The sequence below is a fragment of the Gavialis gangeticus genome, unplaced genomic scaffold (assembly GCF_001723915.1).
Source record: "Gavialis gangeticus isolate Ggan-Ray unplaced genomic scaffold, GavGan_comp1, whole genome shotgun sequence".
NCBI lineage: Eukaryota > Metazoa > Chordata > Crocodylia > Gavialidae > Gavialis > Gavialis gangeticus.
Window position 1 is genome coordinate 4894908 of NW_017729018.1, and position 11066 is coordinate 4905973.

At 55.8% G+C, this 11066-nt stretch overlaps 1 protein-coding gene across 1 annotated transcript in view; it reads right to left on the reverse strand.

The window, feature by feature from the left end:
- Window positions 1–11066, reverse strand: part of LOC109294803 (unconventional myosin-Vb-like) — a 72907-nt gene that overhangs the window by 6936 nt on the left and 54905 nt on the right. The window contains exons 22-30 of the mRNA XM_019513282.1: window positions 10416–10631; window positions 9891–9984; window positions 6808–6956; window positions 6043–6156; window positions 4740–4982; window positions 4539–4633; window positions 2590–2776; window positions 2187–2280; window positions 872–1018 (exon numbers count right to left, since the gene is read on the reverse strand). Of these exons, the coding sequence (XP_019368827.1) occupies window positions 872–1018; window positions 2187–2280; window positions 2590–2776; window positions 4539–4633; window positions 4740–4982; window positions 6043–6156; window positions 6808–6956; window positions 9891–9984; window positions 10416–10631 (1339 nt within the window). The remainder of the gene's footprint in view (window positions 1–871; window positions 1019–2186; window positions 2281–2589; window positions 2777–4538; window positions 4634–4739; window positions 4983–6042; window positions 6157–6807; window positions 6957–9890; window positions 9985–10415; window positions 10632–11066) is intronic.

Here is an 11066-nt window from a genome sequence, read left to right on the forward strand (position 1 = left end):
GGAGTTTGAACAGGCTCAGGTCCCCACTTCCTGGCAGTCTCAGCCCTAGGCCTTCTGCTTCCCCTCAGAGCTGGCAATGCTGCCCACCCCTCCTCTTGAGGAAGCTTGTCACCACGGTCTCGACACATGGCCATGGCAGACCCGCCACCACAGCACAAGAGGCAATGCATCAGCCCCAGCATCCTGGCCAGAGCCCAGCTCACAGCCTGCTGTAGGCAGCTTATCTGGCATTTCACTAGGCTGAGGAGGTGCCCCCCAGAGCATCTTGCCCCTGCCTAGCATGAGAGGAGAGGGGCACAAATGGGACTTAGCACTGCTGCTTTGCTGTCCCTTGACTTCCCTTTCGGAGACAAATCCCCAAAGTTTTGAAGTGACAGAGGAACCTCAAAAAACCTATCAAGCACGGAAGTCCTGGGCACAGGCCTGGCCCCAAGGGAAGCTCACAGCACAGGGAAACCTTGGGCTTGGACACATCACCTGCAGCAAGTCAAGAAGGGTGATGTTTGCTCCCTCTGCTCCTTTCCCAGCTCCAGAGCTGTTCAGCTTATCCCCATGCTCAGCCAGAGCACAGATGCTCCTCATACAGCTTCCCACCCCCACAACTGTCATCCACCAGGTTGTCCAGGTCTCACCCCCTCATCAGGCCTGGCAGCCTGCAAGGAGCCCTGCCACTGCCCAAAGCGCCTTCCAGTGAGCGTTGTCCTGGATGCTCCCTGGAGCATGGATGATGCCTCATGCTGCTGTGGACTCCCCAGGCCTCCTGCTGCTCTAGTGCAGGATCTGCTCCAAGGACTTGGACAATGCTTCATCCTCGTGCTGCCCTGGAGCAGAGGGAGCTGCCCAGCCCCCACAGCACGGCACAACCCCTTACCAGTGATGATGGTCCTGACCAGGCGCTCTTCATCCTCTCCTCTGCATCTCAGCATGCCCTGGAAGGGCCCACTTGGGGATGGGACCTCCAGGGGCCTCTCCTGCTCTGCAGGTGTTGCCCTCTGTCCCCCGCTGGCCTCTCTTGTTGCTGCTGAGGGAAGAGTGTTAAAACCAAGGCATCTCCTGGCTTTGGGGCCATGGACCCAGCTTTCCTGAACTGGCTGGTCGAGGCACTCAGGGTGCCACTGGTGGTACCCATGCAGGTCTTTCCTGCAGACCTCGTGCCAGGAATGCCAGGCTCCAGGCAGAACCAGATGCTGCTCAGGGCGAGGCAGAGCTGGGCTTGTTTGGGAGATCAGCCAGGCCGAGTTAAACAGCACCATGGGACAGAGAGCAATTGCCAGATGCTTCTGCATGCCACGTGCTGGACTGGAGGCTGCCAGATTGCCATGCAGAGCAGTCACTGCCTGGCAGCGCCAGGCAAGTTGCAAACTTCCTGTTCTCACTCCCATGTAGATCCCCGACTAGCCAGATGCCGCAAACTCAGCCAGCAGCTCCCCTCCCCTACCGCCCTGAGCACCAGCCAGGAAGGGCAGCAAAGGCACCCTGGGCCTTCCACTAAGGGGAATCTAGGGTTCTTGCAGGGCAGATCCAGGCTTCTGGGTACAGAGAAGCACATAGTGCCTCAGAAGCAAGACCACCACTAAGCCATGCAGTCCCCATGCCTCCCCACTGCTCCGGGGTCTGTAGTGCTCAGGACAGGGCTTCTCAGCCAGCCCAGCCCCGCCCCACCCCAGGTGCTGCACTCTAGGTTTACATGAAGGCTGTGTGGGTGCTTTCCCATTATGGGACAAGCAGCAGCAGAAGGCGAGCCCAGAATAGCAGCTAGAGGGATGTTTCCTGGGAGCAGATCTGTTAATGAGAAGCTTCACTGCCCATCTGCAGAGGTCTGAGCAGACGGGCAGCACTGGCACCACAGCTCTCTGCTGCTCAAGGGATGCAGAAGAAGGGACATGGTTGCCACTGAGCATCTGGCACAGCATGCGAGGATGCTGGGAAAAGGGTCAGTCACCCCCAAAAAGCTGTAGCCATTTGCAAGGGGGTTAGGCAGAGGCTCAGCAGAGTCGCTACCAGGAGGGCTGCAGAACCTTCCTGAGGCTTCCCATGATCCAAGCTGCAGCCCAGACACCCACCAGCCCCCATGGCTCCTGCAGTGCTTAAGCCCTGCACTTTTTACCTAGACATGGGGAGACAGGGTAGGGTCCTGCTAGGGGGAAGACCAGCCTCTACTGCTTCATTGCTACAAAGACACTTGCCTGCAGGGTCCTGGATCTGCTTCATGTAGTTCTTCAGCTGCTTCTGGAGCTTGAGCTTGCTCCTTTCCTGCCTCTGCAGCTGCTCTGACATCTCCTGAGGGGCCACAAGGGCCAAGGATCAGAGAGCCCTTTTCAGCCACCCCCAGCACTGGGACAGGAGCTGCTTGCTCTCAGGTGCACCTGTCCAGTCAGACCACCTTGTGCTAGGGCCAGGCCTGGCCAAGAGGCAGGCTCTGGCCAGGTGAGCAGACTTGGGGGTGGGGTTCTCAGCATGCAGTGCTCCCAAGGCAGGAGGGATGCTATTGCCCAGCATGCCAACTGGCCAGTGCACAAGGCCCAAGCTGGCCCCACAGCACATACAGCTGGGCAGTGGGCAGTGACCCCAAAGCCCAGGCCCCTTTACCAAGTTCTCCTCCTTCAGCTGCACGATCTGGTGCTGAAGCCCATCCCCGCTCTGCTGGTGCTGCAGGTCCTGGATCAGGCTCTGCTGCTGCCAGGTGAGCCGCTTCAGTGAGCGGATGTCCTGGTGGAGGCCTTCCCGTTCCTGCTCGTGCTGCTGCTGCTGCTCTTCCAGCTGCTCCTCCAGCAGCCTGTGGAAGGACAGTGTCAAGGGAGGCACTGGAGCAAGCCACCAGGAAGTGCAAGTCTCCTCCTCTCAAGGCTTTCCAGAGGCTGAAAGGCACTTGCCTGGGATGGTTTAGGACTAGGGGAGCCTGCATCTGTGCAGAGGTTAGATTACATGGCCATGAAAATCCCTACCAACCTTTTAGGCAAAAAGGCAACCAGAAGGTGGATGAAGCTTCATGAAGCACTCCCTTTGCCCCTCCAAGGGGGAAATAAGCAGTGAACCCCATTTGCCAGGTGGGGAAGAATGCTTCTTAGCCTCCCTGGCTTCTTTAAACCCAAGGCAGAGACTTGTCTAAAACCCGGAAGTCCTGGTTTCTAGCCCTCAGCTCCTAGGACAGGCTTGCTAGGTACCAGCTGGCTGCTGCACACTATCTTCTGAGTGGTTTGTTTTTAGGTGCTGAAGCAGAAGGGCTTCCCTAGCTGCTGGGCAACAGTTGAGTATGCCATGATAGGGCTTCTGCCCAGGCCAGGTACAGCCAGGCTCTACCTTGGTCCAGTAGTGAGCCTGCTGGGGTGGGAAATGCTACACTATCCCAGCAACCCCTCCCCAAATGCCAGTGCAGACTGCACTGGGCTCCACAGATACTCTATTGAGAGAATGGGACAGACTTCTCCTCTAATTCTCAGGGAAGCTGAGCAGCCAAAGCTGCCAGCCAGTTCACACAGAGCAAGGGACAGACCCAGCTTGAACTCTAGCCCCTGAAAGCTGTCACTTGAAGTTCTGCCAACTCCAGGAAGACGGCTGTAGCCAAGAGGCATCACCTACCTATGCTGGAAATGCGGCACGAGATCCCAACCTGCTGAGACAGGGGGCTGTGCATGCAGCCAGGGAGGAAATGCCACCATCATGTCTTATGTGGCAATGCTTTGCTCAAATGCCCTTTGTTTTCATGCAGTTGAAGGCTCACTCTAATTTAAACCACAGGTTGGTACATAGAAGTGAACCCCTGCTTTCAAAAGACTTGTTTAAAAATAAAATAAGATTTGGCACCTGCACCTTGCACAAAAGCGGGCATTCTGCTTTCTGCTTAAAGGATTTGAGGGGAGGCTCACTTGGCAAGACTGAAGCCTGGCATACTCAGCTGCTGCTGCTGCACAGGATTATGGCAGCTGTCCCCCTCTCCCCCCCAAGCAAGCTGGGTGTGCTGGGGCCTCCCCAGAGCTTCACATCCCCTCTCCTGTGGGCTTCGCTTCCCCCTAGTTTCCTACAATGCATGGTTCTTTCACCAAGAGGCAAGGCTGCCAAGCAGCCCAGCCCAGGAGGAAGAGGAGTGGAAGCACAAACATGTGTACATGGCACCACAGCACTTCAGTGGCAAAAAGGCAATGGCATCCTAGCAAGGTGTTTGGAGTTTTTTTTTTTGTTTTGTTTTTTTTTTGAATATCTGAAGAGTTTTCTGTGGGGGAAAAAGCCATTTTTCAAGTAGCCAGTTCAGCTGTCCCAGAGCATCTGTGCACACACCTGAATGGACAGGAGCTGGAGTCTGAGCCAGGATCACTGTATGCATTAGCTGCTCGATGACAGCTGGAAGCTTGATTGGTGTTTGCATCTTTCACACAGATTGAGCGCCAAACACCAAATCATAACCCTATGCAGACAGCTCTGACCTGGCTCTGCACCATACCTCTGCTCCACCAGGGTAGCAGGAGGTGGGGCAGGGATTATGAACACCCCACCATGCTCCAGACCTGCCAAGGGGGAAGGAGCAGCATGTGGACACTCACCTGTTGGTAACCTGGACAGCATCATATGCATGCTTCAAGTCCTCCTCCACCATTTTCTCAGGGCTCCTGTTCAGTCCAAAGAGCTCAGCAATGTACTGATGGGGAGAAGGCAGCTACTGAAAGTCAGGTCTTCAGGTGGAAGTGCATGTCCCAAGACCTGCTGCCTGAGCCAGGGGAAGGGGATGGAGGCAGGTGCCTTACCCAGGGCCTGAGGAGCTTCTTGTCCTCATGAGCCAGCTGTGCCTTTGCCTTGTGTAGCTCCTCCTGGGTCCTGGCCAGCTCCTTTCTGACAGCATTGAGCTGCCCCAGGAGGATGTAAGCCTTTGAGGGGTCCTGCTCACCATCGCTGCTCAAGGAAGATGTGGTGCTGTCTGACCTGGCCCTGTACTGCTCAGGTATCAGCCTCCAGGGATCCTTCTCCTGGGTCAGAGGCTGGGATGGGGACTGGGCAGAAGGAAGAGAGTGTGGCTTGGGGAGGATGTTTTTACTCAAACACCTCGGTATCTGTAGCCACCCCCACTCAACGAGAGCCCAAGACAACCCACCTCTGCTGGGGATGTTGATGGACAGCTCTGAAGCACAAGGGGCCATGTGGGACAGAGGCTTGTAAAGTTTAATGAGGGGCACCATAGGCCAGCAGGAGACAGGACCCTCACATTTGTGGGGAAGGCCTCAAAAAACAGATAATAAGCAATTGGCCTGAGTGCCAGAAGAGAGGGAGCCAACTGCTTAAGAAAGCAATTGTAACAGCCACTTCCTGGATGCCAGGGGTGGGGACCACCTTTGACAGGGCTGGAGAACTGTGTACAGGAAGCTGGCTGGGCCATAGCCTGCAGGGTTGCTGGCAGGTGACCCCTGTGCAAGCACAAGATGAGCACAGGACTCTGGATCATGTCTGCCAGTGTTCCCTAGCAAGAGGGTGGGTACAAGGAGGACTGTCCAAAATCAAAGCAAGCCTGGCTCTGTCACCCATGTCCTTCAGGCATAAACTTTCCTGTTTGTGGGAGGCCTTCAGCATTGGGAGATGTAGTTCCCAGTGTATGTGGAGCACTGAGCACCTTGGCCAGCACATTTTGGACACATTCTTTGGTCCAGCCCCACAGCTACCTGCAAAAGAAGCAACGGCCAGGCAACCTGAGCTCAGTGAAAAAGAGCCTAGCAGGTGAGCCCGATGCCAGCCCCACCACCACTCCCGATAGCAGGGGCTGGAAAGCAGTTTGTGCTCTGCCAGTGCAGACAAGGGAAGGCTGTACATACAGATGGTCATTTCTAGCCAACAGGACTGATCAGGCCCCATTTTTTTCCCCTGACACCTGTGCACATGATGGGACAGGATGGAAGGGGAGGATATGACAGTCTGGCAGCTGGGATCCTAGCCACATACCTTCTGCACTCCTGCTTGCAGCCAGCCAAGAGAATGGGGTTGGCCATCGTCTACATCCGGGGGGTCAAACCATGCCCTGCTCCTTAAGGGGAAGTGGGCAGGAGCAGAGCGCCATCTCACCTCTATCTGCTGGATGGGTTCATCCCGGGATAGGGCTGTAGACCCAGACTGGTAGCTGCTCTCTGAGTCCAGAATACTGTCAGAAGATGGGGACCTCCTGAAGCCTGTGGTGTGCTGATTTGGAAGAAAAGGTACAGGGCTGCATTACAACAAGGTCAGGAACCCAGTGGGCATTACATCAGGAGTGCAACAGGCTGGGGGCAGCAGAGCAGAGCAGGGGACTCTGAACACACCTGCGCTGTTGTGGCCTGGACAGTCCAGCCCAGCTGCAGCCATGACTAAGTACATGAGGCAGGATACCCACCCCTGCATATGGGCTGGACATCTTCCCATAGGGCCAGAGAGATACTTGCCTCTTCCCTTTTTAGGGAGCATGGCCAAAGCTGGCCACCTTGCAACTCCTAGAAGCCTTGACCCAAAGTCATAGTCCAAGGCCATTTGGCACCTGGCCCCAGTCAAGGGAACAGGGTTCTGGGCACCTCCCTCAACACCTTATAAAAACCCACCTGGCATGTGCACAGAGCCATCCTCCAAGGGGGCCTGGAGACTGCTGCTGCCAGAGCCCCAGCCATGAGGGCACAGCTCTTCCACTGATGCAAGCACCACCTGTGGGTGAGCAGCTACCCCATGTCCCCCACAACCCCCGCTCCCTGCTTCACCTACATTCAGCTGCATCCTTTCATCTTGCACCTTGTTATGAGCCCCTCTCCATGGTACCCCCTAGGCAGCACCAGTCCTGCCCCAGCCTGGTCCTCATGCTCTCACCTTGTGGAAGGCCACCTCCTCCCGCAGGTTCTCATAGCCTTGCTCCAGGCGGGCATACTCCTTCACCAGGCTCTGGTAGCGAGACCTCTCCTCCTCCAGCTCACACTGCAGCTCTCTGCTCTCCACCGACAGGCGCTGGCACATTTTTTCTGGAGCAGGGTGGAAGACCCAAGTGGAGAAGGCAGCACCCATCTGCAGGACTGAGTCCAGGGTGGGCCTACCAAGGGGATGCAAGACTTGCTCACCCCACCCAGTGGGGTCAGGACCAGGGCTGACCCCAGAAGCCCAGCAACTATATCTTACAGGGCAGAGCTGCCACACTGTTCTTGTAGGGAACCCAGACAGCCCAGGAGACTGTGGGCTGGTCCTTATGGCTTTGGTTTGTAAGCCCCCCACCCCTCCCTCAATGTCTGACCCCTAGGATGAGACTGGGCAGAAGGCTTGGCCTCTCCCTGTTCTGGATGGAAAGGGACCACACTGGTTTCTGGGATCAGCCAGGCTGAGCTCCCAGGGTACTAGGTTGTAGGCAGCCTGTATTTGTAAAGTGCCAACAAGGCACTTGGCTCTGTCTTAGTGCAAGAAAGGAGGCAAAGACAGGTGGCATGGCCCACAGCCTCAGGCACAAGGTCCCTGCCCCTCACCTTGTGTCTGGAGATTTTCTTCTTTGCTTAAAATTTTCTATATTCCAAGCCAAATTAGCCAAAACAAGTTCCAAATCCAAGTCTCCAGAATCGTGAGTGGCCTTACTACCAGCAAACATCCTCCACCCCCATCTGGGGCTTCAGATGTTTCCAAAACCTTTGGCAGGCATCTTATGTGCAGGCCCAAGCCCAGAGGCTTGGAGTTTAGATGCCTCAGAGTTTTGCTTGCCCTCAGCCATAAGGCCCCAGGGAAAAAGTCTCTCCTTTCCATAAAGTGGGCTTAAAGCCAAGAGCTGCCCGGAGTGGGAAGGTTACTATACATTACCTTAGCAGGTACTGTGGCAGGAAGCCACCTTTGTTTCTCCCCAAAAATCTCTGCCCTGTGACAATTTGGTCAGGATGGACCCAGCAGAGGAGATGCACCTTTACCCTGTCTCTTTAGGTAACCTGAGCTGGCTACAGTCCTGAGGGAGGGGGGAAACCTGCTCCTTCTGCCTACGTGACTGGTATCAGCTACCTGGGTGAGGAGCATCTACCTGGTGGGCTAGTCTGCCCGGCAACTAGTGACGTAGTTCAGGTTGGTTGGCCAACAGCCAACAGGTGCTGGCCTCCATTGGACCAGGGAAACGAGGTCACAGGAGCTATATAAGTTAAGACTGCCCAGGAGGAGGGGGCAGCAGCCATGCAGGGGACTCAGACTTAGAGAGGAGCTTGACCATCTGAAACTGGCTCTCTCCCCCATAACGGCCTGCCTCCAGAGGGGATCTCCAACAGCCTCGGGATGATGCTTGTGGTCTGGTTAGATATCTAGCTAGCAGTAACTCAGATGTGTGGTCAAAAGGCTACCTCAGCCAGACTGTTTTGCTCAATGGGATTTCCACGATATTGCTCTATCTTGTACCCTATTTTCACCCGACCCCTGTAATCAATAAAGTTCTCCTTTGTGACCAGTGTAGGAGACTTGTTGAGGGGTGGGTCTAAATTATGCCTAAGAGACCCTTTAGGTCTGCGGACTAAGAGGGACTTTCTTTTTTGGCCCCCGACTTGGGGAAGTGCCCCAAGTACTTGTACTGGGTCAAGTACCCATTGGACTATTAGGCCTGTGTTTCCCTGAGGACACAGGGCCGAGAGAGTCCCATCTCAGGGTGGTGGCAGCTACGTTACTCCCAGGCTAGCGAGTGTGCTCCAGGAAGGGGGTCAGCCAGATGCGAGGCACCCCCAGGGAGGCACTCGGAGCCGGGAAGGTGGTCGGGTGCAGGAAGGTGGGTGGCTCAATGCAGGAGCGCCCCCTACTGGCTCACCACAGGTACTATCCCTGTGCCAGGACAGCAGCCTTCCCCAGTGTGGCTAGGAAGACCGCCTCCATGGTCACAGTGTTTTCCTTGCCAGGAAAGCACACTGACTTATGCAAGCACATTGTAAAGGTCTGCCCTACAATGGAGAGACTGCGGGACCTGAACCTGTTCAGCTTTCACAAGAGAAAGCTGAGGGGGGACCTGGTAACCATCTATAAACTCACTAGGGGGACAAGAAGGGCTCAGGGGAGACCTCATTTCCCCTAGCACCCTCTGGCATAACAAGGAATAACAGCCACAAGTTGTTGAAGAGGAGGTTTAGATTAGACATCCGTAAGAACTACTTCAGTCAGGGCGGCTAGGATCTGGAACCAGCTTCCAAGGGAAGTGGTGCTGGCTCCTACCCAGGGGGGTCTTTAAGAAGAGGCTTGATGCCTACCTGGCTGGAGTCATCTGAGCCCAGTTTTTCTCCTGCCCAGGCCAGGGGGTTGGACTTGACAATCTACAAGGTCCCTTCGACCCAACTTCTAGGATTCTATGACTTATTAGTAAAATGTTTAGGATTGAAAATCCAAGAAATGACGACAAGGCCAGTAGGGAAATGCAGATCGCCCGACTGAGGGACTAACAGTGGAGGGATGGGGGTGCGGAGGGGAATGCAACTAGGTTACAGGAGATACAATGACTACACTTGATCTCAGCCTTCAAGGAGGCTGAGAAGTGAGGTGTCTGGACATGCTCATATAACAATAAGTCCAGAGCTACCAGGGGAAAAAAAGGGGGGGGCCTACATGGGAACAGCCTGAGCAGAACCCGATGAGCCCCAAGGAAGTAGTGCAGCAAGTTTGGACTGAGGCGGCAGAGCCCCGAGATTCAAGGGACTCCCTGCCACCAGGTTAGTTTGGGCTAAGTGACCAGGAGGCTGGCTCGCCATACAGCCACTGGGATCTCTCCCTCCTGGAAGAGCAGAAGCTAAAAGTCGGCCCTGGGTGCAGAAGTGCAAGTCGCTGCCAGCCACCAGCCTCCTCTGTGCCCCTCAATGGGGGAGTCAAATCCACTTACCAGGTAGCCCCAAACCCAAACACTGGCTCCCTCCCCACAGGACAGGCAGCAGCCACCAGGCTGGCAGGGCTAGGGCAGAACTGACCTTCCACATCCTTGGACTGCTCCAGGATGCGCCGGTTCAGAACGTCATTCTCTTCCTTCAGACTGGACTTGGCAACTTCCAACTCTGTCATATGCTGGGGAAGGGAGACAAGGGGTTGGCAGGGTGGCACCAATGGGAGCACAGCACCATGCTGCAGGTGTAGAAATGTTACAGGCTGCCAAACCCCACCCCACCAGCCCTGACCAGGGTCAGAAACGCTATGGGAGCAGCCAGATGATGAACAGAGGGGAAGAGCTGGTCGGAGTACTGGACACTGGCTAGGCAGGGACCTGCTGCACTACCTTGTACCAGCTCACTGCAGCTGCCAGGACATGGGATGCCCATGAGCTCAGCAGGTTGGTTTCTGGGGCACAGACTGCCATCTCCCCTACAGCAGGGAGGGTGGCACTGGGCCAGGGTGGGGGTAGCTTTGGTTCCTTTGCACTTAGGAGCCCTGTCCCCTTCCTCCAACAGGGCTCTGCAGGAAGAGCTGCCCAGAGCCAGAAGCCAGTCCCCCATAGGCACCTGTTTCAGCTGCTCGAGCTCCTGGCACAGCCTCCTCTCCAAGCTCCTCTTCTCCAGCTCCATGCGCTGTAGCTGTTCCTGCAGGCCCTGGATGTGCTGGTCCTGTGCCTTGTCCTCACGCAGTTGCTGCATCTCACCACACAGCCGCTCCACCTCCTCGGCATGGGAGGTACTCAGCACCGAGAGCTGCTCCAAGAGGCTCCGGTTCTCCCGGGCCTTGGGGGAGGCAGCAGGAAGCAGTGACCAATTTCAGGGTCTGAGTGCCCTCATGCCCAAGTGTAGTTTGGGCCAGACAAGCCAACCTCAAGCCCTATGACTCCCCAGCACCTTGCCACAACCCAGGTGGTGACAGACCCTTGGCAGCTGGGAAGACTGAGGCACAGAAAGGATGCAACTGGCCACACCCATGACAAGTCAGAGTCCTAGCCAAGACTGGGACCCAGGAACCTGGCTGCTGTTTCCTACTTCCCCCAACACTGCAGTGCATGGTCCCAGCCTCCCATTCCACAAAACCTACAGGAGTTGAGGGTAAGTAGAAGTATGCAACCTGCATGGGAAATTGTGTATATAAGGCAAATGCTACATTTGCCCTCATTTCCAACATTCTTAACTGAGATGGACACTTAGCTTTTCCTTTATAAGCTCTGGAAG